Source organism: Papaver somniferum, chromosome 5 (assembly GCF_003573695.1).
Source record: "Papaver somniferum cultivar HN1 chromosome 5, ASM357369v1, whole genome shotgun sequence".
Classification (NCBI taxonomy): Eukaryota; Viridiplantae; Streptophyta; class Magnoliopsida; order Ranunculales; family Papaveraceae; genus Papaver; species Papaver somniferum.
The window spans coordinates 155358562-155385841 of record NC_039362.1 but is presented as its reverse complement, the minus strand read 5'-3'; the positions used below and the strand labels follow the sequence as shown (position 1 = coordinate 155385841).

The 27280-nt window shown below is 36.5% G+C and overlaps 1 protein-coding gene and 1 pseudogene across 1 annotated transcript; one reads left to right on the top strand and one right to left on the bottom strand.

The window, feature by feature from the left end:
• The first annotated feature begins 15239 nt into the window (after positions 1–15239).
• On the top strand, positions 15240–21097 carry LOC113283295 (cyclic nucleotide-gated ion channel 18-like). Its single transcript, XM_026532503.1, has 6 exons — positions 15240–16042; positions 17963–18175; positions 18321–18634; positions 19163–19274; positions 19642–19878; positions 20140–21097. The coding sequence occupies exons 1-6, from the start codon at positions 15572–15574 to the stop codon at positions 20920–20922; spliced, it is 2130 nt and encodes a 709-aa protein (XP_026388288.1). The 5' UTR covers positions 15240–15571; the 3' UTR covers positions 20923–21097.
• Positions 21098–21213: 116 nt separating this feature from the next.
• Positions 21214–25177, bottom strand: LOC113283296 (annotated as a pseudogene).
• Positions 25178–27280: the final 2103 nt, after the last annotated feature.

Sequence of the window (27280 nt, the reverse complement as noted above, 5' to 3'; positions counted from 1 at the left end):
ATATCAAAGAAGATAATATGGAATATTTCAGTTTGAGATCTCATTTTGAGTTTCAAGGAAAATACTTTAACATTAAGTAATAAGAGTTAGCACATGTTCAAAATATCATGTCGACAGTGTGAACTTTCCATATTAACCACACCGTATTTCCAATAGCTATCCAAACCCTAAGTTTACAGCCGGATCGGTAAAAGGTTTACTTGATTAATATTAGGAATCGGTCCTGCTATAGATCCCAAAGTAAGGGATCGGTCCTGCTATAGATCCCTGGGTACGATCCTGGTATCGATTATTGTTTAAAGGATCAGTCCTAAAATATATTCTTTGATTCCTTCCAACTGCGAAACAAGTTTCACAAGTCCACTTCCTTAAACTCATATAGTTAAACATAGTTTTATAGGTTTGAAACCAACCCAAAATTAAACACACTAACTAAAAATGAATTATAAGCATTTATGAAGTTCAAAAGATGAACGTTATACTTCAAAATCAAATATACCAAAGTTGTATGAAACAACTAATATATACTTCATTGATATTTCGATCATATTGAAATGATCAAGTCACCTATACTAAAAATACATAAATATACATCGTACGACATGTTTCAATCTAAACGACTTGAATGAAACGTAGAAAGAAATTGAAACTAGTCAAGTATGTATTACTAACCTCGAATGGAAGGATAATATGTACGTTGATGTCGATATGTCTTTCGGTTCTTTATGTTAACACGACTCTAGTAATTTAATCAAGAAACTTCGAGTTTTGGAGCTAAAATTGACAACCAAACTTGACATACCAATGCTTGCCGGATTCAACCAAGCAATGCTTTAACAATCTTCCCCTTTGTCAATTTTTGTGATTAAAATATTTTCCATATGAGAGAATACAAGGAATAAAAGAACAAAATATTACATTATATAAAAATCTCTTAACTCAATCTTCATATGCTTCCAATTTCAACAATACACAGTTATGCAAATATTCAAATAATAAATGACGTCGTTGAAGCATTTAAATAACAAAAGTCCCCGTAAAGGAAAGCTAGGTATATATTCAATCCGAACATATTTATTATTCACTTTCTTAGTATGTAATACTATACAATATGATATGATTCTCCCTCTTAATCAATGTTTTACTCTTTTCTGATTTGATATATACTTTTTAGCATATATATCATTTCCTAGCAATTATAAGTCACAAAATTACAAAGATACGAAAAAATACGACAAGTATTTCCAAGGTACCCCTCAAGCTTATAAGAATCCTATACAACCTATAAAAATTAAGCAAAAAAGGTATAACATAATACTTTTGATAAGCAACACAAAGCAAAACCATAAAACTAATTAGCTTATGCTCTTATCATTCATAATGCAAGGTAATCTTGATTGCATGCATTGGGAGTGGCATGCATGCCCATTTTAATAGGCAGTTGATAAAAGGGTCACTATCCAAAACCAAATGTAATATTGGAAGCTTCAGCTAGTTATGATTGTTGGATTTGGCATGCTTTTTTGGACTTCCTAGTTCACAAAATGACATCAATATTTTGCATAAATCACCATTGTTTTAAGAACTTATGCATGGGATGGCGCCACACTGTAGTCCCACCATCAACGGTCATAACAACACTCAGGGCTATTATCCGACAAATAAGAACTATCCATAATGGTTAACTTTAGTTTAAGACTATAGTCAGACAGACAAGCTTGGTAAGAACAACTTCGAAAAATAAGAAGTATTTTAAGACCCAACAAATGATTTGATAAAGGATGTTGAATGTACATTTCGAATTCTGAAAAGGAAGTTCACCATTGTTTGTGCGTCATATCGTCTTTTCGATCTTCAAAAAATGAATAAAATTATGCTAACTTGCATAATTCTTAATAACATTGTCGCTAAGGAAACCCGACGTACCTGGAGTAGTTATGAAGACGAATATATGAGGCCTAAACAGTTTTCCATGGTCGTCCTACAATATAGGATTGCCACTGATAGAATTCAAACCAGGGCCTCATGGGAAGCTCATGGAAGATCTAACTTTACACCTTTGAGGTAGAAGAGGAGCTACGCGAGCTGGTCGAAACCAATCCAATTGACTTTTTAGTAATAGTAGAAATTTCTGAGGAACCCATACTTGTACTTTCTCTCTTTCAAAAAACCGTCATTAAGATGGTATATATATGTAGCCCAAAATATAATATGTGTGGTTAAGAATAGTAGTTTAAGATTAAATATAGACTTTTACATTTTCAAATGGACTAATGTAACCTTATTCATTATATATTATTAACAAAAAAAATATGGTTGCACTCATAATCGGTCGTTTTCTATGGGCGTTGTTTAGGGCTTCAGTTTTGTTTTGTGTTGGCGTTTTTCTAGGGATTCAATTTCTCATTTTATCTTTCAAACATGCTCAACTCTCAATCATTTATTATCAATTTATTACTGTAGAAAATTTATAATTACTCTCAAAATATATAAGCCGAGTTTATAACTATTATAAGGTTCACTGATTCATTCTTTTTCTATTTTATGATATGTCTTTGAAGTGATAGGGTTTTTCTATTTTCTATCTTCATTAAGTATAGGGTTTGGAAAGGATTTTAAGGATTTTTTTTTCTTTTTTTTTTATAATAAGGTAAGCTCATTTTCTGTTTAATGCTTCATATATTAATGATCTCAATCTATTATTGTAGGCTTCTTCGTATTAGGATGTGCATGACTCTACATAACTCTTTATGAATCTATTAAGTTCTAATCACGATGATTGATATCTGTTTGTTTTTGTTTTTTTATGGGTTTTAGGGTGTGATGATTGTTAATTTGTGATAGTTCAAAGTTCAAACTATCACTTACGGCATTTGATCATTAAACTCAAGATTATTTTTTTTTAGACATTTTGGTTGTCACTGATAATTATAGTCTTCACAGGTCGTGATAATTATTGTTTTCACAATATCATGAAATCTGTAATGTTTACAATTCACTTTTCTATCTTTTTTTTTTTTTTTGATTGAGATGACATTTTTCAAATATAAATTTACGGGGTAATGAAGGCGAGTGTTGAAGCCATTGTTAACTTTGAAGGTGATACGTTATCTTTTCTTTGTCAAAAAAAAGTTATCTTTTCTGTTGGCATTGGACTGTTTAATGATAATCATACTTAAATATTGTTGAATAAACATAATATTTCTTTGGCATTGGACCGGAAATACTGTGAAATGCGAAGTTATCATTGGATGTTATAGTTGAATTTATTATTGTACTTGATGATAGGATTTATCACTATATGTGATTGTTGGAATCATCACAGTTTGGAATGATCAAAATTATCGTTGTCTGCAACAATAAAAGTTGGCAACTTTGTATGGTACTACGAAGCTAAATTGAAAACGGACCTCTCAGCCATTGTAGTAATATTTAGCATTAATGTTCGTCACAATCACCGTTTAATGATAATCATACTTAATATTGTTGGATGAATAAAATTTTCCCTTGGCATCGGAACGGAAATACTGCGAAATGCGAAATTACCAACGGTTGTGATAGTTGAATTTATCACTGTTTTTGATTACCGGGTTTATCATTGTATGTGATCGCTTGGAATTATCACTGTGTGTCATAATAGAAAGTTGACAACTAGGCATGTATAACAGGGATGCAAGTGGCGCATAATGATTACGCGTTACAGAGTTGCAGGCCAAGTCAGTGTGCAGCTAGAATGACGCGACACTGCGTAGACTGTCAAGTGCTAAGAATGGCATAGCCCTGCAGGGCCAATGAAGTGCAAGAGTAGCACTACATTGTAAATGCATTTGGCTAAGTAATGAAGTTATTGGCCGACACAATGAAGATTCATTAAGTAGAAGGCAAGACAAATCCAAAGTTGCAAGATGCAACATGCGATGTTGGCATGTTGACATGTTGGCATGTCCGTGGAATTGAGTTGATCCAAACTCAAGGATGATGCAAGAAGGTAGAATAGGCCAAAAGTTGTTCTAGGCATTAGTTCAAGGCTGGACAAAGCTTGAATAATGTAAACAAGCTAGTAATGCGAGAGTGCACATTACTACTGTCAAGCAGATTGGCTAAGTGAAGCAAGTGACGGTTAGGAGTTGGTTATTGGCTTTTCAAGCATGCCAAATGTGTGAGACAAGATAAGTTGGTTATATAAGGAGTTTTATAACCATTCATAACCACCAAAAACAAGTGTGGCATCAGTTGGCGTGACAACACAAAAGTTGGCAGTTGGAAGTGGCGGTTATGGAAACTACATGGACACTTGGATGTCCAAGGCTTGTGCAGCGGTTGCACAGAAGTTTTGGCCTGATCCTAGTTATTATAAATAGATTAGGAACCAATAATGTTGGTGTTGTTCAATTGAGAGAAGAACCACTAATGTAGAGAGTGTTTTAGGCATTCACCAGGAGGGTGAATGGCCTGTTTTGGTCCATGTGATGGACGAGTTTTGTAATCTTCCTTTAGTGCAATAAAATGGGTTTGTTGCAGTATTCTTTGTGTTCATTATGTTGCTGGTTTGTGATAGTTTGTCAATTGGTTTGATGCATGGCAGAACCTCTTATGCTTATGGGGGCATGAAGAGTTAGAGAGAAAGAAGAAAAGACTTTCGTTGTGCAAAGCCTTTAGAGTGAAGGAAGATGCGTACTTAGATGCAAGTATGCAAGGATGAGTACTTGTGGGTGATGTTGAGTCACTGAACTGCAAGTATTTCCGGTCATGTCCCATGAAAATTTTAGGCGATTAAATGGGCGTGTGACAGCAGGTATCAGAGCGGTGTTTGGGGACACTGTTCTTGATTTTTCTCTTTTTTACTCAAGTTGGTGTCATTTGTTTATCAAATTCAGTGGTGAATTGTTTGGGTTTCACTAGTATGGAGGCTAGAATAAGTTGGTCTTGTGTGGATAAATCAATTGGAATGAACTTTGAAGCTTGAAGTAGCAACAACCCATGAAAGTTTATGACAAAGTTGTCAAAATTCCAGCCCAAAGTGTTAGACGAACATGCGAGAATCATTGAAAACCGGGTTTTCAAGTGATGGCATGACAAAACTGAAGAGTATGCTGACTTCTATGGTGCAAGTCAGGTGTTAAAGACCATGTTTCTCACAAGTATGCAAAGATTACGCATTTGGAATGCATATCTTTGTGGTGTTATCAGTAGCGAGTACATTACAAGTAGTAATGGGAATTTTGCGAAAATTCTTAAATTCAAAGATGTTGTTGGCCTTTGCAGTGGCAAAGAAGATGGAAAACCTTTCTATTATCTCTCCCGAATGCATACCTTGGTGGTAATGCATAGTTTGATCGTGAATCAGCATTTTTGTGGCAGTGTGATGCCATAAAAGGAGAATTGGAAGGCCAATTCTTGTCTAGCATAAAGCTTATTGAAAGGCTGAGAAAGAAACACAAGTTAGGGAAAAACCGGTACACCATGGTCTTGCGTTTCCAAAGAGTTCTTCGTTGATGCTAGATGCACACAAGGAGTGTGTTTGCACCTGGTTTATGAAAGTAGGATCAGTATGCTTGAACAAGGGTGTTCAAAGACCTGCATTTGATCGTAACCACAAGCGGATGTTCTTGTTAACTACAAATCAGTATTGCTACAAAGCTGATTTTGGAGAAAGGGAAAGACAAGAGTAACCAGTTGTGCATGGGCAGTAAAAATGAGTTCCAGGTTTAAAGAAGAATGCGACATTCTTACTTCATGGAACGTAGGCAGTGGCGCCTCATTTGCAAGGATTATGGCCTTGTTTGTAACTGTCCAAAGTGTTTGTCCGCGAAAGTCATTGAGTGATATGACTTTGCTGAGCTCTATGGTGATGCTCAGAATCACCAAGTTAAGTCTGTTCCAGTTGTGGAAAGGTGCACAAGTTTGTGTCAATATTTGGGTGCTAATTGGCATAGCATGTATGCAACAGTAGCATGCGCCAAATGAGATTTGGGCATGGCCAGAATGCATGATGCGGTTGGAGATGCAAGTTAAGCGAATCATAGATGCATGGAAAAAGAAGGACAAAGTAGTGGTGATGCACGAAGATGGCATGTGGCCATTAGTGAAGAAATATTCATGAAAGCTAAAGCAAAATGATAGCATCAGTCTAAAAGGAGTATTCAACTAAGTGTCAATTATATTGTGCTTCGTTATGGGAGTTGCATAAGAACGTTGATAGTTGAAAGAGTGCATGTGGAAAAGTGAATTGTTACATTGGGGACAGTAGGTGATGTCTCGCTTCCTTTGTTGCTTAGAAGAGAAGTTGAAGTCAGTATTGCAAGACTTGTTAGGTCTTACAAGTTGCGATCAGTTGGCGCGAGTATTTGTTCAAGTTTGAGTATACTTTCAGTTTCGTTCGAGTGGACCTTGGTGTTGAAATGAAGTCTCTCTATGTAAGGTAGTAGTGAATGAGGGTATTTGAAGTGAAAGATCTTGCATCTTTCGTTTAAAGTAAATCTAGTTCGCGTGGAAGATGCTACATAGCATATTAAGCCAAAATATGCAATAGAAGACGTTGAAAGTGAAAGAAACAAGTATAGGAGTTGGTGGCATAGTCGAGTTTGTTGTTGAGAGTTATCTGGAAGTGAGACGGCATATGACAGCGAATGCATGGAGTAACGCAGCAAGAATGAAGATGTAATTCCATCAAGTATATGATTTAAGAGTAACTCATAGTTAGGAAGAACATGATGTTGTTTTTTCCGTCACATTAAAGCGTAACAGTTTGAAAGAGCAAGTGATGCTTAAAATTGCTGGTTTCAAAGGCGCGTGAAGAGGATGCCTGGCCCAAAGAGGCGTTCTGATGTCAAGGGTATCCTAAGTCATGACTATACAAAAGTCATGTATTTCAATCATGAATTTTCGACAATGCATGCAAAGAACAGCAAGGTGCGGGTTCTTTGACATACAGATGATGCAAGTCCAAGAAGGTGAATTTTGCAACATGATTTGGAGGCCAAATCTATTAAAAGTTCTGATGTTGGCAAAGTGCGGCAAAGACTATAGGTGGTGGCACATACCAGGGTGGTATCAAATCATAGATTGCATACCTTAAGGCATGGCATGTTTTGCGGAGGCGCAACATGATTAAAGCATAAGGTCAAGTCTTGTATAAGTCCTATTGAGTTGCTTGGTGCAACTAAAGTCGGAAAATGAAGGCATAAGACAATGGAATTGATCATTGTGATCAGTTGGGAAGAATCATTACTTGTGTACACTTAGGCACAAATGATTCATGCGAAGTTCAAGCACAATTCAGGGAATTGGCAAGAGGAATTTCCAAGTTGCATTTGGGTGTTGATATGCGGTTGTAGTGGGAGTTTAAGCATAGTATAACGTGATAACAACAGTACAAGTTAGTAGGTTCAATGTCAAGGAAGTAAGCTAAGTGATGGCATATGGTACTAGGCAGAAAGAGTTGGTAAGAAAGAAGGCCAAACAAGTTTGTTGAATTCTGAGAGTGGCTCAGAAGCGTACAAGGTTGGAGAACAAGTATATTGAGTACCCCTGGTTGCGTTAAACGAGGACGTTAAACAAATTAGGTGGGGGAGGTCTATAACAGGGATGCAAGTAGCGCATAATGATTACGTGTTACAGAGTTGCAGGCCAAGTCAGTGTGTAGCCAGGATGGCGCGAAACTGCGTAGACTGTCGAGTGCTAAGAATGGCATAACCCCGCAGGTCCAATGAAGTGCAAGGGTAACACTACATTGTAAATGCATTTGGCTAAGTAGTGAAGTTATTGGCTGACACAATGATCCTTCATTAAGTAGAAGGCAAGACAAAGCCAAAGTTGCAAGATGCAACATGCGATGTTGGCACGTTGGCATGTCCGTGGAATTGAGTTGGCCCAAACTCAAGAATGATGCAAGAAGGTAGAATAGGCCAAAATTTGGTCTATGCATTAGTTAAAGGCTGGCTAAATCTTGAATAATGTAAACAAGCTAGTAATGCGAGAGTGCGCATTACTATTGTCAAGCAGATTGGCTAAGTGAAGCAAGTGACGGTTAGGAGTTGGTTATTGGCTTTGCAAGCATGCCAAATGTGTGAGACAAGATAAGTTGGTTATATAAGGAGTTTATAACCATTCATAACCACCTAACAAGTGTGGCATCAGTTGGCGTGACAACACAAAAGGTGGCAGTTGGAAGTTGCGGTTATGGAAACTACTTGGACACTTGGTTGTCCAAGGCTTGTGCAGCGGTTGCACAGAAGTTTTGGCCTGATCCTAGTTAGTATAAATAGCTTAGGAATCAATAATGTTGGTGTTGTTCAATTGAGAGAAGAACCATTAATGTAGAGAGTGTTTTAGGCATTCACCAAGAGGGTGAATGGCCTGTTTTGGTCCATGTGATGGACGAGTTTTGTTATCTTCCTTTAGTGCAATAAATGGGTTTGTTGCAGTATTCTTTGTGTTTATTATGTTTTTGGTTTGTGAGAGTTTGTCAATTGGTTTGATGCATGGCAGAACCTCTTATGCTTATGGGGGCATGAAGAGTTAGAGAGAAAGAAGAAAAGACTTCCGTTGTGCAAAGCCATTAGAGTGAAGGCAGATGCGTACTTTGATGCAAGTATGCAAGGCTGAGTACTTGTGGGTGATGTTGAGTCACTGAACTGCAAGTATTGCCGGTCATGTCCCATGAAAATTTTAGGCGATTAAATGGGCATGTGACAGCATGCTACTACCAGTACCAAGCTAAATTGACAGGTCGTGGTACATGGTTGAAAATATGATAGAAGAGGAGCTCTATTTGACACCTGGAACAAGAAGAAGTGAACGAATTTCGGAACTACCGGCTTGATAATTATTGAAGTGTGAATTTGGGATTGTCCCTATATTTTTAGGAGGTTGACCATTTTTCACCGATTAAATATGGTTTTTTCTTTTTATCTTGAACCAAAATATCGGAAATTACTATTTATCAAAATAAAAAGGTTATTTTAGTAAAATAAAATCCTGATAACTAATAATGGGTTTCACATATTTAAAATCTTAATAATGGGTTTTTTATATAGAAAAGAAAAAAAAAAGGGCTAGAAAATTTTCCCCCATATTATTTTAGTTTAATTATGTTAAGTAGTTTATGTACTTTAAAGTAAGATGTAATGTAGTAAGATTATTAAAATGTTAATTTAAAAGTTAATATATTTAATTTTGGATAAATAATACGTTTAAATTAAACAAAACAATTACATTTGAATTAAAATAACTACCGTATTTAGTTTTTAAATTTAAATAAAACTGAACTACCGTATTTAAATATAAAATTAATTAGTACATTTAATCAATGTGGCATTCGTTTTCATCTTCTTCAGAGACATCAATATCGACATCGTGATCCCCATTCTCATACTAGACAGATTTTGAGGTTTGTTGTTCTCTTAGTGGTTATTCCACCTTATCCACTTCTTTTCCCCATAACATAAGTTGTCGTACGTTGTCGCATACATTTTTGAAGTGTTTATGAGAAGTAGTTTGTTCCTGTTAAAATTCCTAATCTGCTATTCTAACTACTTCTATCTGACGGTCGTTTTCCATGTACTCGGAATAATTATTTGAACCTCATTCTGTTGTTCTTTGGGCTGCGTCTCTCGCTGCTTTTCAAGTTCTGTAACCCCATTATCTTCTTCTTTTAACATTGTTATTAATACCGAGATTGAAATTAGGTTTCTCCTAACTACTTGGAGACCTAGTATGTGGAGATGAATTTTCTTCCGGTGAAGAAACATGTGCACTATTCTGAAAATCCTGCAAAATTGGTTCATATGGTAATCTTGTTGGCAGTTGATTACCTCCCAACACGTATGGATCAAATATACTAAGTTCCTTCGGAATGTTGAAAAATCTTTCGTATTGAAAACCACCTTTCCACTATTCTCCACATCTTCGTTCCTGTAATTTATGGAAAATAATAATTTAATTTAAAGAGTACAAAAACCTACAATATTTAACAAAGTGAAATATAATTTGTTCTTACCACGTCTGGTTCACTTGCTTTACCGCTTATTTTTTATCGGTACATTAGTACAATCAGAGCAACATATTCAGTAACGACTTTGCTAATAGTATGAAAACGATGAGACAACCCGTCTGGATCACAAAGATGGATGTACCGGTTTTGTTGCAAAAAAATTCAATTCTTGGTTGATAAAATTTAACCCATGGTATTGTGCATCATCGGTATTATATTTTGTAAAGTGGACATAATTCCTACAAATTGTTTTATCTTCGTCCATTGTAAACTTGGCATTACAAATTCTAGTGGATTTTTATTGTGAACAACTTGCATGTTTGATACAAAAATTAACTTTAGTAAATTTTCTGATCGATTAGAGATGACATGAGATTGTGTAGAAAAGAAGTGACTGAAATGAAGTAAAAATTATTATTTATAGAGAATTCAAAGAGAACCGTTGGATTTAGCCTTTCAGAATTGTCCGTTGAGGGGCCTAACTAGCGTCGTACTTTTGGCTTCGAAACACCAACAGTTTAGGTTACGACGCACAGTGAAGGTGCAAACGTTGGCGGTTGAATTTGAAGAGCGCGACTCTTCTTCGACCTTAGATTGACAGATTAAACCCTAAAATTGAAAAACTAAAATGAACAAAACAGATTCACAGATGAAACCTTGAAATCAAAATCTCTAAAATCGTGAAACCCTAGAATCTATAAACTGAAACCGAAAAACAGATGAAACTAATCGTTAAAACACTTACCAGATTGAATACGGGCAACCAACACCATAAGATTAACAGTTGAAGATCGAAGTTGCAACTGAATCTTCAGTTGATATCAAGTGGAGAGAAAAACGATGCGGACGCAGGAAAAAAATAGAGAGAGATGGAAACGAAAAATGAATAATATTCGAGAGAAGAGGTGGAGAAAATATCAAGGGGAGGAATAATCCTCTAGTATAACCAATCTTGGGTGGAAAAAACGGCACCCATGTGAATGGCATACGCAGAACTAGAGGTGTGACCACCTAGCGTGACTAGGCGTGTGAGTAGCACACCGAAAAACTTAGCCTGTCACAAGTCGTAACGACTGGATGATGTTACAAATTACAAAAAAATTCGTAACGGCTATTTATAATAGAAAATTCGTAACGTCTGCTGAGCCGTTACGAATTTTAGTTGCGAGTACCAGAAAACGGTGTAGTGCAATAAATTTTCCCATTTATATATCCATTTTTCAAGCTTGTTAATCTCATTGTGGGAATAAAATGGGTGAATTCAATATTTTTCAATCCCATATTAATTTCCCTTATAATAGTATAATAACTAGCACTGAGAACCAAAAGGTTTCCACCAGTTAGGTCTTAAGTATATAATTATGTAAAGGTGACGGACATTCTTTAAAGTGTCAAAGACTTAAAAGCTCATTTTAGATATTTTAGTTTTTTCCATGGTATAAAGACTAACATCAATAACCACAAGATCGCAATTGTTTATGTCTGGGAAATGTTAGAATAACACCAATAACCACAAAATGTCAATCAGTTATGTCTTGGAGATGTTATTATGTTCTAACAAAATAGAATAAGGTGGCAGACGTGGCATACATTTTTTTTCTCCAAATCAGGGACTATCCTGTGAGATATCTATCCCACATATGATCTAATGGTAGAGAGAGACGAATGACTCTATCATTGGGATTGGGAATGGGAATGGTAGAGAGGGTACCACTATTCCTATCACACGGGAAAACATCTTATGATAATCTCCTGGTATGTTAGAACATCTCCAATAAAAAGTGAAAATCATGTTTTTCTCTTTAATGGCACATAGGATTTTAGATCGGTATCTTGAATAAATTCATCTCCAATAGTAGTTCCTACAAAATAATAGGGATGGAATATTAAATATGAAGGTCTTGAAGACTTAACTAGACGGTTAGACCTCCATGTCATTTTTCTAACTATTTTTCTGATTATCCTTTCTAAACAAAGTTTTTTTAACCAATAGAAAAAATCAGTTTTATTCTTTATCCACAATCCAATCCTAAAAATCAGACCCTACACCATTGGAGATTGGCGTTTATGGTCAAAACATTCTCAATTTTACCACATACATAAAACTTTATAAATAAGGGTCTAAATAAGATCTCCATATAAGATTTTTAACACCACTATTATAGATGCTCTTAATCATTTTCGTTATTAGATACTCGTTGTTAGTGTGGGAGAGTATGGCCCAAAGAATCATCGATTCTCTAAATCGCCAAGGACTGAAAAACATAATTAAAAAAATGGAAAACTTATTTAAATATGTGTCTTTTTTTATTGCTTTGCAAAATTTCTTTTAAGGGATATATTTTAAATGGATAATGAAATTGAACTAGTACCTTCGTTGGATAATGAAAATGAAGTTGTATGTTCTTGACGCGTGGAAACATCAATGTAGCCTCCTTTGCGGGTTAGATTGACTTAATATAGTGTTAGATGTGTCAAAAATTAGACCCTAAAAACTTGAAAAATACTCTTTAGGGATATTTTTCAAGAATCCCGAGCATGAGGTATATTTATTTAACGTCAATTATTAAATCGTCCCGCTTTTATAATTCGCTTGCAAATTGATCATGCCTTTTCTTTTACTTTACAAAATGATCATTTTCCGTATGATTGAACTTTTTTGAAAAAGAACATTTTTATATTTTCCAAAACCACCCGAATCATCATCTTACCCCACCATCTCCTCCTGAATCCCACCACCACAAGCCTGAACCAACCACCACTTGAACCCACCTGAACCCTACCACCACCATTTGAACCCACCTGAACCCCACCACCTGAACTTAGAACCTCTACCAGCCTAACCTAGCACCACCACCTCCTAAACCACCTGAACAACCTCCACCACCTGAATCAACTCCCACCACCTAAACCTTGAGCCTCCACCGCCTGAATCCACCTGAACCTTGAACTCCCGCCACGTTATTCACCATCTTTGTTGGAGACAATCCGGTGATTACACTTACCAAGTTAACTCTAAATGATGGCCCGTGTAAAATAACTCTAACCTTAACAGATGTATGAACATTTTGTTAACAGTTTGTAGTAATAGGATGGTCTTGTGAATCAGGTTCTAAGAAACTAATTAGCCAGTGGAACTCAACAAATAGACAGTTCTATCTCTTCTTTCTCCAGAAAAAAAAAAACAGTTATGTAATTCAATCTTCCTAAAATCCCTTAGATTTTAATCCAAATCTGTCATATTTGATCTGAGTTCTTTAGATCTTTTGACAAATTTGGTATAAATATTATGATCGATTAGTATTATATATATAAAATAAAAGAAAACTTTTTAGAGATTTTAGGGTTTGTAGATAATGTTTTTATTCTCTCTTCAATTGATTTCATCCATTCTAATGGCTTCTTATGGCAATGAGAAGTTTCTTATTCATTTATTCTTGAAGCATGCATTTTATTATCAGGAGATTAGTTTACAATTTGATTTCGTCCCTTCTAACGAATTAGATGCTTCTTATAGCCTTAAGGGCGCTTCGTATGATTGTTACAGTCTTATCAAGTGTATTACCGCTGACGATTTTTTGAAAATGCTCATGGTTTTACAATTCTTTGAAGATCAACGGCTACAAAAAATTGTGATAATGATGAAACGGGCAAATTTCTCCTCTCTGGGACATTATATTATTATTTAAGAAGATAAATCTCAATGACAGTGATTTACCTATAAAGCCATTTCAAATATCATTTTTCTTTGTGAAACAAGATATAAGTAATTTTTTATTGTTCTCATGTTTGATGTATTTGGTAAAAAAAAATATTTAAGCATGTATATTATGAAAATGATTAAATTTTTATTACACGTGGGAATTTGATACCCATAGAATCACTTAAGATAATCTGACTAATGAAAGGTGGGATTGACTGGTTCCACATCGTGATCGAGTAATTTTCATCTTGGATTCCGTCTGTTGCATAGTCTGCTAGACCATCTACTTCTTGGTTTTCTTCTCGATAATTGTGTTGTATATTGTAGAAGAAAGGAATTTGGCGCATTTTTTATTTTATTTATGCAATCATTTCTGAGATATACCAAGGAGCTTCTGCTGGGGTCTTTATGAAGCGCATGAGATTCTCTGAATCTGTTTCAAGCACACTTTAGTCCATTGTTCTGGTTGCTATCACGGTTGCAAATGTCTCAGCGGTGAGAGCATTAGTTGTTCCTAAAGGTTGTGAAAGAGCCATCAATGTTTGCACATTCGAATCCCTGCAAATGAACCCTACTCCTTCCATCCCTGGTTGCCCCTAGCATCCCCATCAATGTTTATGTTTATCCAATCCGGTAATGGTCTCGACCATCCTACGGATAGTGTTGTTGTTGTTCTAACAGTGCTTGTAGAGATTTTGGATGGTGGTTCACCAAGGAGAATGGTAGGGTTATCGTTCTTTCCCATTCAAATTTTTGTTGGTGTTTTAATGCTCTCTCTAGAATGTCTTCAGGAGTTAAGTTGGTTTGTCTAAAAACGAGTTCATTTCTGCTCGTCCAAAGTGACCAAAAAAGATAACAAATATATGTAATGGAGGAAAAAGGGGCAGGTCCTTGTAGATTTTGCGATACGATTGTTTGAGGAGATAAGGTTAATGGTTGGTTATTGTCGGTGAGTTGGTTTGCTGCTATGCGGTTGGCTAGGTTGATCCAAGTAACCATTATCACTTGGCAGTGAATAAACATGTGTTCAGCTGATTCTGTCTTAGTGTTGCACCGAAGGCAAAGGTTGGAGCTGGTGAGGTTGATGTGGTGTAAGAAAGAGAATGTTGGTAACTCCGTCATTGATAGCTTTCTACAAGAAAAACAGAATTTTTGGTGAACAAGGTAAAGTCCACCGATATTTGGTGGTTGGAAGGAGGTTTAGTTTAGGTGTGAATAGTTATCTTGTTGGAGTAGTCGAGTAGACAATTGTATCCGGAGGCGCTGGTGATTTCTATAATTTTGAATGTAGCGATATAGCTCTATACGGAAGATTATCAAGGAGAAGGCGGATATTTATTATATGTTGGATCAGAACGGGTGAAAGGTTGTTTAGCTGACATTATATGAAATTAATTTTACAATATTAATATTGGTAAAATCAAAATGTTTTATTCAGGGGGAAAAATGACCATTTTGTAGATTTTCCTTTATATTATTCCCACAAAAGAAATACGTATAAGAAAAAAGAAACCACAAAGTTTCATTGCTATGAATTGAACCATTTTCTTGAAATACAAGAGCAAAATCTGAGTTAGGAGGAATACAATGAGCTTCTTCCCTCGATCAGCCTCATCATTCAGATCCTTCTTCTGCTCGTTTGACCAGTTCCCCGTCTCTTCATCACCAACTCTTGGTAAAATTAATCGGTTCATTCCGTTGTACTTCATATCTAGGTATACCCTATTATTAGCAAAGGAAGAAATAAAATACCCGCCATTTTCGGTTTTAAGTTATTATCGAATTAGTCATCCACCTCTCAAAATGAAATTGATCGTCCCTGCTTGGAAGGATCTAGGGTTTTACAATGTTATTATGATCATCCACCATGGAAGATGGCTAAAAACCACATTCATCCTTTCTCAACATTAACATCCTTATCAAAATTCCGTCCTCATCGTCCTTCATTAATCTCTGTTATACCTTCGAAAGAACCTAGTTGGTATTGGCCACTTCCAGTTTTCGAACCCGGTGGAGGATTTGTTGCAATATGGAATCGTACATTCCTGGTTATATGTTTCTTTGCATTGTTTCTGGATCCATTGTATTTTTATCTACCTTATGTTGGTGGTCCGGCTTGTTTACAAATGGATATTACTTTACAAGTTGCTCTTACGACGTTAAGATCCTTGGCGGATTTATCTTATTTGTTTCATGTCTTGATAAAATTTAGAACGGCTTTTGTTGCACCAAGTTCTAGAGTTTTTGGTAGAGGTGAGCTTGTTAAGGATCCAAGGGAAATTGCTTTGAGGTATTTGAAGTCTGATTTCTTGATTGATCTTGCTGCAACTCTTCCTCTTCCTCAGGTAATTCATTTTCACTAATTAATATTTCTAATTTATGTAATTTATAGGTTTTCCTTACTTTGTGATTGATCAATTGTGTCAAATAACCAATTTTATCAATTGCTAAATGAATGTGTTGGAAAAGATGCTAGAAATGACAAGTTTTATAGAAGGGTCTGCATGAATTTGAACCACTGACCTCAATTATGAGATAGCCAAGTCCCTGGGAAACTTATAAATGACAAGTTCTGAGAGTAGGTAATCACACACGAGAAAATTATTATCCTTATCATACGGTAGATAGATAAGGAAAATGGTGATAGTCAGGTGAAATGTGGGGGATTTTGAAAGATGTTTAGTAGAGATTTTTGTTCGTTGCACCGCACTTACTGTTGATGTTGAATACATTTTAAGGTGTTTTAGGGTATCTATGCAAAATTTTGAGTCAGTGGCGTGCCTGTTGTTTTTTGTGAGCGAAGATGTTATAGCTTTTGGATTGGAAACTTACATAATGTGATGGAATGTGCTATTGTTATGAGCTTTTATTTGTCTAGTAAATACCCAAAGGGGAAAACTTATTTATGGTGAAGCTTTTCGTTCTTGTTGCTTGTTATTGGTTGATTAGGTTTCAGTTCTTCAGCTTATATCAAAAAGTTGTAAAGTTTGGTCAAATTTAATGCCTGTAGTCTTAATATCGCTGATGGTGAAGTACTATTTGTTCTAACAATTGAATAGTTTAAACTATGATCAAATATCCTATAATTAAATCCCTTATCCTCGTAATGGATTCGTTAGCTGTTGTATTTTTGAAATCTATTCTTTTTTTTAATAAAACAACATTATATTAAAAACTAAACAAAGTTATGTACAGAAATGTCACAGCCTTGTAATAGATCTTTAATTACATTAGATTTAAGGCTGAGATGAAGGGAATTACTGTTACAAAAAAATCCTTTTTGATTCCTTTCCCATTTTACTAAGTCATTAGCTTCTTTATTTAGACACCTATTTACGTACACCACACTACTATTACCCATTCCTTCCAAAAGAACCTTCACATCATCCAAAATAACTTTTGCTCTCCATTCACGCGCTGAAGGTTTGTTGTTCAAAAAATTTGTAACATTCTTGCAATCACTTTGCACCTGCACATTTTGAATTTGAAGCTCTTGTGCCCATTCCAAAGCCCTCTTTACTGCAAGGGCTTCTCCACATTCTGAACTGGAGGTGTATCCTGCCAAGACTTTAATGTCAGTGATATAGTTATCTATCCATAAAACTAAACCAATTCCATACTCTCCCGTAATAGCATCAAAGGAGACATCCACATGAATTCTACGCATTGTATTTCTAAAATGAGAAATGACTGAAATTAAATAAACAGTTGTAGCATTTGGTCCAACTATCCTGTGTATATTCAGAATTATCCTTCCTCAAGTTATAGTTCCAATCATTAATAGCATTTCTAACTAAATATATGCATTTAACCGGATCTGGTTGAGTTCCCTGGAAAACAACTGAGTTCCTATACTCCCATATCTGCCAACAGATAATAGCAAAAAGTTCCTTCCAAGGGAATAAAGGAGGCGAAAACCATGATCTAACCCATTGAGTATATTCCACAATCCTGTATCCATTTACCTGTAGGAATCTTTTGAAGCTAAATGGTATTTTTCAAGTTATACATCTCAGGCTTTAGAGTTTTGTGATTGACAGTTATTTTTTGTTACGTGCTCAGCTGAGATTTCTACTTGTAGATGGATAAGTCTAATAATAATGAATGCTGGTATTGCTTACATCTTTCTTCCAGTAATTTTCTATTCGAGACTTCCTGATCTGCCGTCGTATCTGCTTGTGAAATGAAAATAAGATATTGGAACTTAGTTATTTCTAACTCATTCTTTTCAACTGACATAAGACTCTTGTTTCCGGGCTTTACAGATTGTCATATGGGTTATCATGCCAGCTGTGAGAAGCTCGACAGCTGATCATGCTAACAACACTCTTGCTCTGATTGTTCTCATTCAGTATGTTCCCAGATTGTTTCTCATTTTCCCTTTGAACCGAAGGATCATCAAAACTACTGGGGTTGTTGCTAAGACTGCTTGGGCCGGAGCTGCTTACAATCTTTTGTTGTACATGTTAGCCAGTCATGTATGTGTTCAGTATCCCATTTTTTGCAACTTTATATTACATAATAATGCTATCACCATGCTCATTTCGACCGCAAGGGATATGTATACAGATTTTATTATGGTCATTTTTTGGGCTATTGATCATATTTTGACTGCCAGTGCAGGTATTAGGAGCATCCTGGTATCTCTTGGCTGTTGAGCGGCAGCACACCTGCTGGAAACTTCAGTGTCTGAAGGAGGAGACCAGAAATTCTATGTTGTCTTGTGACCCTATGTTTTTGGATTGTAGCACTATCAATTGGCCTCAACGGCAAACTTGGTTGAACGTGACTAGTGTCCTTGCTACTTGTGATGTTAGCAATCCTGAGATCAGCTTCAAGTATGGGATGTTCGAGGATGCTTTTTCTAATGAAGTTGTATCGGCACATAGAATTGAGAAGTATTTTTATTGCCTTTGGTGGGGTCTGAAAAATTTAAGGTAGGATCCTTTTCATTACAACCTGGATGTAGTTGATACAACTGTTTTTTATGCTGTTTTGTTTGTACCTATATCAACAAGTTTCCGTATTCGGTAAAACACGTATCCAATTTTGTAATGCTGACTACTTAACCAAATGATACGCGAAGTAGACTCTGATGCCTGAGGGGGAACCTGCTTAACTGTAGGGTTATCACTGACAATACGCTATTTATTCCTTCAACCAACTCTTCTCTTTTGGATATTATAAACTATGAAACCAGATATAGAGCATGACTTACATATTATTGACTATACGTGCTTTTTAGTTTAGGTGTCATTTGCTCCTGATTCCCGGCACTGATAGTTAGGTTTAGCAGAGGCATCCAGCTCGCTCAAGTTGAAAGCGTTACAGTTGCCACCTAAAACTTGCATGCTTGTTCACCTCTGCTGACAAGATGTTATACTTCCTCCTTAAGTAGTGACATGGTAAAAATGAAATGATATGTTGTTTTATGCTTATGAGCCTTGTTCCTTGTATTTGGACAGCTCGTATGGTCAGAACTTGTCAACAACCACTTATATTGGAGAGACATCATTTTGCATTCTAATCTGTATTGTGGGTCTGGTCCTATTCTCACACTTGATTGGTAACATGCAGGTAATGTATCCTGCCTTTCTTGATTCGATTCAATCTTTTGTTTAACTTCATGGTCTTAGGTTTTGCCAATATGTTACCGATATTAATAGGTAATCATAAGTTAAAAGTTCAATTTTTTTTTTGTTTTTGAGTCTTCTTGCAATACCTTTATCTTTTGAAAAATGATCACTGATGCCGAACTGATGTATTTCCAAAGTTTCACCAGTATATTAGACCTCTGGGGGATTCGAAGAGCTTAATTTGAAGTTTTACATTTGAATTTTCCTGTTAATTCCAAAGGATTGGTTAAATGAGGTTAAGCAACTCCTTTCTATTTTGTTTTCTTATGATTCTTAGAATCCTAGTACCTTTTCCTTTTGTCTTGCAGAGCTATCTCCAATCTATGACGGTGAGAGTGGAAGAATGGAGAATTAAGCGAAGAGATACGGAGGAGTGGATGAGGCATCGGCAACTACCTCTTGAGCTGCAAGAACGTGTTCGGCGGTTTGTTCAGTATAAATGGCTTGCCACAAGAGGGGTAGATGAAGAATCCATTTTACGTTCCCTGCCTTTGGATCTTCGTCGTGAAATTCAAAGGCATCTATGTCTTGCTCTTGTGCGCCGTGTAAGTACCTTTTTGGTTTAATATATTTATATATGTGGTGTGCATCATCAGAACCTTTTCTGTTTATCCGCAGAAGTGGTTGAACTTCATTATTACATTATTTTGGTCTAAATGAAAATGTTTCTAGATCCCTCGATTTTATTACAAGAATCAGGCATTGGATATTTGCTGCTAAAAATGTTGATGCTGTCCCGAAGATGGTATAGTTATTCATTTTTATATATAAAATCTGAGTTTCATGAGTTGTCTATATATTTGCAGGTTCCTTTTTTCTCACAAATGGATGATCAACTATTGGATGCCATATGTGAACGGCTAGTCCAATCCTTGAGCACGCTAGACACCTACATTGTCCGTGAAGGTGATCCTGTCAACGAGATGCTTTTCATCATACGTGGGACTTTAGAAAGTTCCACAACCAACGGAGGAAGGTCAGGATTCTTCAATTCCATCACTCTTAAACCTGGGGATTTTTGTGGTGAAGAATTGTTGACATGGGCGCTAATGCCCAACTCTAGCCTCAACCTTCCATCCTCGACTCGTACTGTACGTTGTCTTGGTGAAGTTGAAGCCTTTGCACTCAGAGCGGAAGATCTCAAATTTGTCGCGGGTCAATTCAAACGGCTTCATAGCAAGAAACTCCAACATGCTTTCAGGTACTATTCGCACCAATGGAGAACATGGGGAGCTTGTTTTATACAAGCCGCATGGAGAAGATACAAGAAAAGGAAACTAGCAAAAGAACTGGCAAGACATGAGAGTTTGTTCTACATGCCGAATCCAGATCAAGAATATAGTTATGATGATGATGGCGCGTACGAGGAGTATCAAGTTGGTGTGGCCGAAGAGGGTACTCCATTGATTGACAGTGGATCAAATACTCAACCACATCTTGGAGCCACAATTCTGGCTTCTAAATTTGCTAAGAATACAAGAAGAGTTGTTAATCAAAAAGTACAGGCGAATGATCCAGCTTCTACAAGCTTAAAGATGCCCAAATTGTTTAAGCCAGAGGAACCAGATTTCTCAGCAGATGATGTATGAGTTTGAGTGAGAGTAAAAGTGAGTTTCAATGGTGAATGCAGAAGGTTTAGTTAGGTGTTGTTCTTAGTTCCTATCTTTGTTTTTGTATAGTTCAGTGTATTAGTGAGGTTAATGTACTAACTTTCATAAACTATATACCCTGCTTTGTTTTCATTCATTTTTTCTGGCTTATACCAAAATCACATCTGCATCAATTTATTTTTGGACAGAGATGGTGAACCATTTCCTACAAAAGTTCAGACCCTAAATTTAATACACTGTCAAACAGTTCATACTTCAGTTTCTTATTGGATTACAAAATGCAAAAAAGAATCCCAGCTAACTTTCTTTTTTCTTTTCCATTTTGAATTTTCTTTTCCTGCGTTGAATACTGTCTATGACCATGTTTACACGCAAAAAGAAGATTAGATTTTTTTTTCTTCATACCTATAGGCTACAGAAGATCGAGCATAAATATTTTATACAGTTCTATACACATGACCTCTTTTATATGTACGATGTAAATCACTGAGATTTTATCGCAAAGAATGTGTCGCGTATAAATATACAAATAGTTCAAGAATTAGCAGTTGCTTCTACGCCATGCTCCACTACTTCCTGAACAGGATTCTGCTCAGTCCACACAGCTGCATCCAAGTACCCAAGCTCGAAAAGTCTATCAAGATCACCATCCTCTCCAGGTTCCAGTGCCCACTTAAACAGCTGAAGTTTGTTGAACAAAGAGAACGAAAATTTCAGTAATTCTCTTCTAAAATTTGACATCATCATCAAACATAGCCACGTAACATAAGATTACCTGTCCTGGGGTAGCTCTATTTTCTGGGTTGCAGTCTGGACTAATCCCAATCCCTTGTAAACCTAATCGACTAGCAGGGAAAGCACAAACACGGACCTGCAAAGCATGATCATTAAGCACCAAGTAGTATACACACCTTAACATATTCCGGGTACAATATATCCAGCGGACATGTTCAGCAAAATATCATGTTTCGCTTTTGCCAATCCCAAATTTCTATATGCCAGGCATTGCTGCTAACATATTTCATAAACTATATACACAGGGTTTTTAGTTTTGTTTTGTTTTTGTCAGTCTGTATAAAGACACCGTAACCTGAGCTCAATGATTCCATCAATTTTGCTCAATAAGAATCAAAGAAAGATTATGTCTGGAAAACCCTAGAAAAGATATCATGCAACAAAGGCATTAATAAGTAATCATCTGTAAGCAAGTACCGTTTTAGCAGCAGATGTCGGTGGCATAAACAATGTCAGGCCACCATCGACACAAAGTTTATTACGAAAAACTGTTGCAGGCCTTGGTGCTAAATACCTGTGTCAGTTAAACATAAGCTACTTAGGGTGAAATACATTTGATAGTAATACAAGAGTGAAGTTGTTTAGCCTAGCTATTTGATAATTAAGCAACAGAGATAAAGCAAGGATTTTACGCACCCTGGAATGAAGGAAGAAGTGAAAACTGCATTGATGAGATCCTCCTTGGAGTTAAACTGATCAACAAGTATAAGAATCCGAGTAACAGCAACTGCCAAAGAAGAAAAAATAACTTGAGAAATGAAAATTTTGTTTTGAAATAAAAAAAACGTGGTTCTAGTTTTGGTTGTTCATATATTATCCATATAGAGTTACCTGTCGGGCCGAGGTTCCTGACAAATGTTATTACTACATGTCCTGATTCAACACCCATGTCGGAGTTGAAACAGCAAAAGTGCAGGCAGAATGGCTTCCTTGGAGGTATAAATAATAAATCCTAGTGGAAGAGGAACAGGACTGAGCACCCTCATATGACAGCTGAATATCAGTGGTTGCACATTCAACGAATGAACTAGGCAATACTATGAATATGTTGTTCGAATGACCTAGGAATCAGAATTTAATATCGAAAGCCTAACAAAAACCGGCAAATTGCAACACGGGAACTAATGTTTTATCTGAAATACAAGATGCTGGTGCAGAAATAGTTTAGAATGTCATGCATTACATATCCAATTTGCTAACATTTCATAGGGTGAAGACCGCCTAAAAGATGTTCCAAGGTCTAAAAACCATAGTAATTACTTCTGCAGAGATGACATGAAATTATTTCAAACTTTCAGTACAGGGGCCGGAAAAAGAATATTTTAATACAGTTGACAGAAAGAACAGACATGCTCACCGCGGACTCTCCCATTTGACCTTATATGAACATCATCTGGCAGAAATATCCCAAGAATATTTCTAAGAACTGCCTGCATTTGAAAACAATAAAAACAAATGACATACCCGATTACCTTAGATGGTCACACTCAACCAATTAACACAAAAGCAATAACAAAACAAAACAAAAAAATTGATAGATAGCTACATTTTCAGAGTGGACTAGCCTGCATATGAAAACAACCAGGATGTGTCAGTCCGACAGATTTGTTATACAACTGAAGAACATGTCAATCCCATTTCTAAGTGGTAGACAAAGCTTAACCTGCAACTCAATTATGGACATCTTAAGCGAACCTAATGGATAAGACCTGTCTGAAAGCTGAAGGTCAATTATGGGTGGACAATGCATGCAAGTTAGACTCGCAGAAGAAACAACTAACCCAAAGAAAAAACTAAAAAAAGAAAGAAGAAGAAGATTGGAACACAGATGCTTTCTGGGTAATTTGCATGGACTCTTACTCTTGGGAAATGAGAGAAACTTTTGTAGGCTCCTCGGCGATTCTATAATGCTTTTTGTTCTCTTTAATGTCCTCCTCCAAACCCCAATTTCACCTGCTCTAATTTAATTGGGAGATCCTAATGGAACTTACTCAGATGAACTCGATTCTTCAAATTTCTATTTTAGCTTTACTTCAATTAATGTTTTAACGTTCTACTTAGATGTCAACGTCAAGAGTTATCTGTTATACTTAGATGGACAAGAGTACCAAAACAAAAATAGGAAATATAAAATTTCAAAACAAAACCAAAGGACAGGTGTTTAAGGGTTAACGTCTACATTTCAAGGTTTATTATGTTTCCACTGACATACAGAAACCAAAACACATCATCGAATGAAGGAAAATTTTCTCGACAAGTATCTCTGTTAAGCATTCTGCCAGTCTGTTACATGGTACATGCTTGTTTCTGGTTTTTGAGCAGACATTATCAAAGACTGAGGAAGGGGGGCTTACCCGATTAGAATGAGGCTATAGATGGTTGTAGCCAGTAGGTTTTATTCTATTCAGTGTCTAAGTTATGTGACTGGAACCAGTTGAAACAATGAACTAACTTTCATATTAATACACATGGTGTTATCCCAATGGGGGTCAGCAAGATAGCCGACCAGCTGATCCTCTTAGCACAGCTCCAGATACACACTGCAAAAGAAAGAGAGCATACCCCAAGGCGAAATGCAGTCCCTCCACGTCAACAATCTTCAGCCAGAATTTTGGTAGCTTCCAAAGCTTCTCGCATGCAGTTTCCAGAGGCAACAACTGCACAGACAATGGCACCAGCTGATGAACCAGCTAATGGAGTGGTTTCCTGCATATGTATACATACATTACATAAACGAAACTCGCTTAATTTATGTACAAGTGATGCAAAAATTGCAAAATGCAACAAATCACTAACAAAATTGAGCGAAGTCTCAGTAACAATAACTCTAAAAAAATGAGGGTTTTTGTTAATTTAGCACCTAAACTGGAATCCAGTGCAAGAAATTCTTGAAAAATCATACCTGTATGTAACCCTTCTCAATAAGGAAGTGAGCAACACCAAGATGATAAGGAAATAGAAGACCTGCTGCAGAGAAACTAAAACCAGTACCTGTTTTTTTCTTGTTCATTTCATCTCCCTCGAAATCCTTTTGGTCCCAAACCATGACTGGCTTTTCTTGAATTACCACACTTGTTCTAACCCTTCCAGTAAAAACGGATTCCTCGTAAATATCCATTCCAACTTCATTTGGGATCTCTGTAAAAATTGATTTAACTGGGACTGAAGAGGTACCATCTCCTCCTCCTTCATACTTAACTTGGGTTCTTTTAATAATCCTGGAAGCAAGTCCGAGGAAGAGTTCTCCTGTAGAGACCGCAAATGATTTCCTCTCTGAATCACCCGTGAGCTTATTATTACTGTCATCATTCTTCAAATTGTTAATGTAATTTTTCTTTTGTTTAGAAAATTTGAAGGTTCTGATAGATCGATGTAGAAAATTAGGAGTAAGGAGGAAGAAGAAGAAGAACTCGAGGCCTGGTGGTGGAGCAGGGTAGCTGGTTTAAAAAGGAAGACTGGCGACGTGGCGGAGAGTACAGAGAGGCCATCGAATGAGGTCTGAAAAATGTAAGGTTCCGATTTGCAGACAACGTTCACGTTGGTTTTTTTCTTCATCTCTTTTATCTGCTTTTCTGGTGGAAATTCATTAATTGGTCGGTCTTCGACGGAGGAAACTATATCTTGTAGCTTAAATCAGTTTCTATGGTCCCACTACGGACTCTACAAACATGAAAAACGGATGTTGGATTGTTGAGTGAGATGGAAGGTCGGGGCTATCGTGGCACACTCGCTGGTACGTGAACCAGAAATATTGGCGTTTGTGCCAAAATCGCCTGTGTTTTCTTCACACGTCAGCGTCTCTGGAAAACCCTCCCGTGTTTTTCCCAAAACTGCCAACGGCTAAATCTGGACGACTGAAAATTCTTGTGATCCAACGGCTATAATTTTGAGTTCTATAAATACTCATCATTTCAACTCCAAATTCACACATTCTTTGCTCTCAAATCATCTACAAAAATGCCTCCCAAAGTTCGTGGTGTTAGATTCACTCAACAAGAGGATTTAGCTATTTGTAGAGCCTTTGTTTTTCACACACAAGATGTTGTCGATGGGAGTGTAGCCGAATCGACGTTGTGTTGGGAGAAAGTTTATAGAATGTTCGCTGCTGAAACGGGGAACATTAATGGGTTTGATTCTCACGTATTGTCGCATCGTTTTAGTTTAATTAGTCGTCATGTATCGGAATTCGCCGATGTATTAGTGGAGAATCACAAAAATAAACTCAACGGTGAAGCTGTACATGAAGTGGAACCAAGAACACTAGCAATGTGAACAGTATCTCACGACGGACGTCCTTTCGACTTCCAAGCTTGTTTCAACATTCTCAGGGTGCTCAATAGATATGATCCCTACATCGCCATAAGAGTTCCACCACCCGACGAGAATTGACGCCTATGTAGTAGTTATGTTAATCTAATGTATTTCTTTTATTCTCATGTATGTTGTGGTTGTTTAATCCAATGTAGTATGTTTTTATTCATGATATTCATAATGCAATGTTTAATCCAAGAAAAATTCAAATTAGTTATGATATTGATGGTGCGAATGTGAAGACATCCACATGTTTGGTTTAGACAATCGTAATAACACAAAATAAACAACAAACTAAATAACATACTACCATAGTGAATCGATTTGTCCTTCAACTTCAATCAGCCTACTCCACCAAAAAACACCTAGGACATTTCCAGAAATGCCTTCCATATGTGTCTTCTTCAGAATAAGTGCACAAAAGCATAAAATTCTGGCAACCGGGCTTTGAGTATCCACTGATTCTCTGTGGACAATGTTTGTATTCGTGATCTCCATATCCACAATGCTTGCAGTGTAATAACTTCTTGTTCAATTTGGCTTCAAGTTTGGAGTTTTTGCAGAGTGTTGCAAAATTTCCTCTTCTTCTTTAATCTTCATAGCATCATCTAGCATATGTGGTTCCTCTGCACAGTTGGGATCTTGACATTGTAAATACCTGAGCTCTTCCGGTTGTGATTCAATCACCGTTCTGATGCATGAGCAACCTTCCCGAGGACACTTTGAATACATCCAAGTGCCTTGCATAAGACTGTGGTTATCCATGAAACATAATGGACAACCCTCTTTTGCTTCGACACATAATATTTACTTCTCTTTTCCTTTAGAAAATATAGTGGATGTTGTTGGCTTAACAAATATATTTGTTGGTTTGGTTGAGAATGAAACCTAATGTCGTATTTATAACAAAAAGACATAGGCGTTGGTAATTCAAACAGACGGTTGTAGTAAATCCGTGCGGTTTTACTACAAACGCTAACTCCTATGGTAACTCAAACTGGCGGTTGTAGTAAAGCCGCGCGATTTTACTACAAACGCCAACGGCTCGATTTTTTTTTCTCGCCCTATAAATTCCATTCTTCCCATCTCCAAATTCACATCTTCTTCTTTTTTTCTTTCTTTCTAAAACTCTTAATCTCTCTCACTCTGGAGAAATGTCTGTTAATAAAATAGCTAATAAAACTACAAGAAAAACACAGCACCAATCCCCGGCAACGGCGCCAAAAACTTG

What these genes read in the sequence shown, in the direction of transcription:
- LOC113283295 (XM_026532503.1), top strand. Translation starts at nt 15,572, where the DNA reads ATGGCTAAAAACCACATTCATCCTTTCTCAACATTAACATCCTTATCA. An exon ending in CAACTCTTCCTCTTCCTCAG is followed by an intron (nt 16,043 to 17,962) that starts GTAATTCATTTT and finishes CGGGCTTTACAG; the next exon opens with ATTGTCATATGGGTTATCAT. An exon ending in TGGGGTCTGAAAAATTTAAG is followed by an intron (nt 18,635 to 19,162) that starts GTAGGATCCTTT and finishes GTATTTGGACAG; the next exon opens with CTCGTATGGTCAGAACTTGT.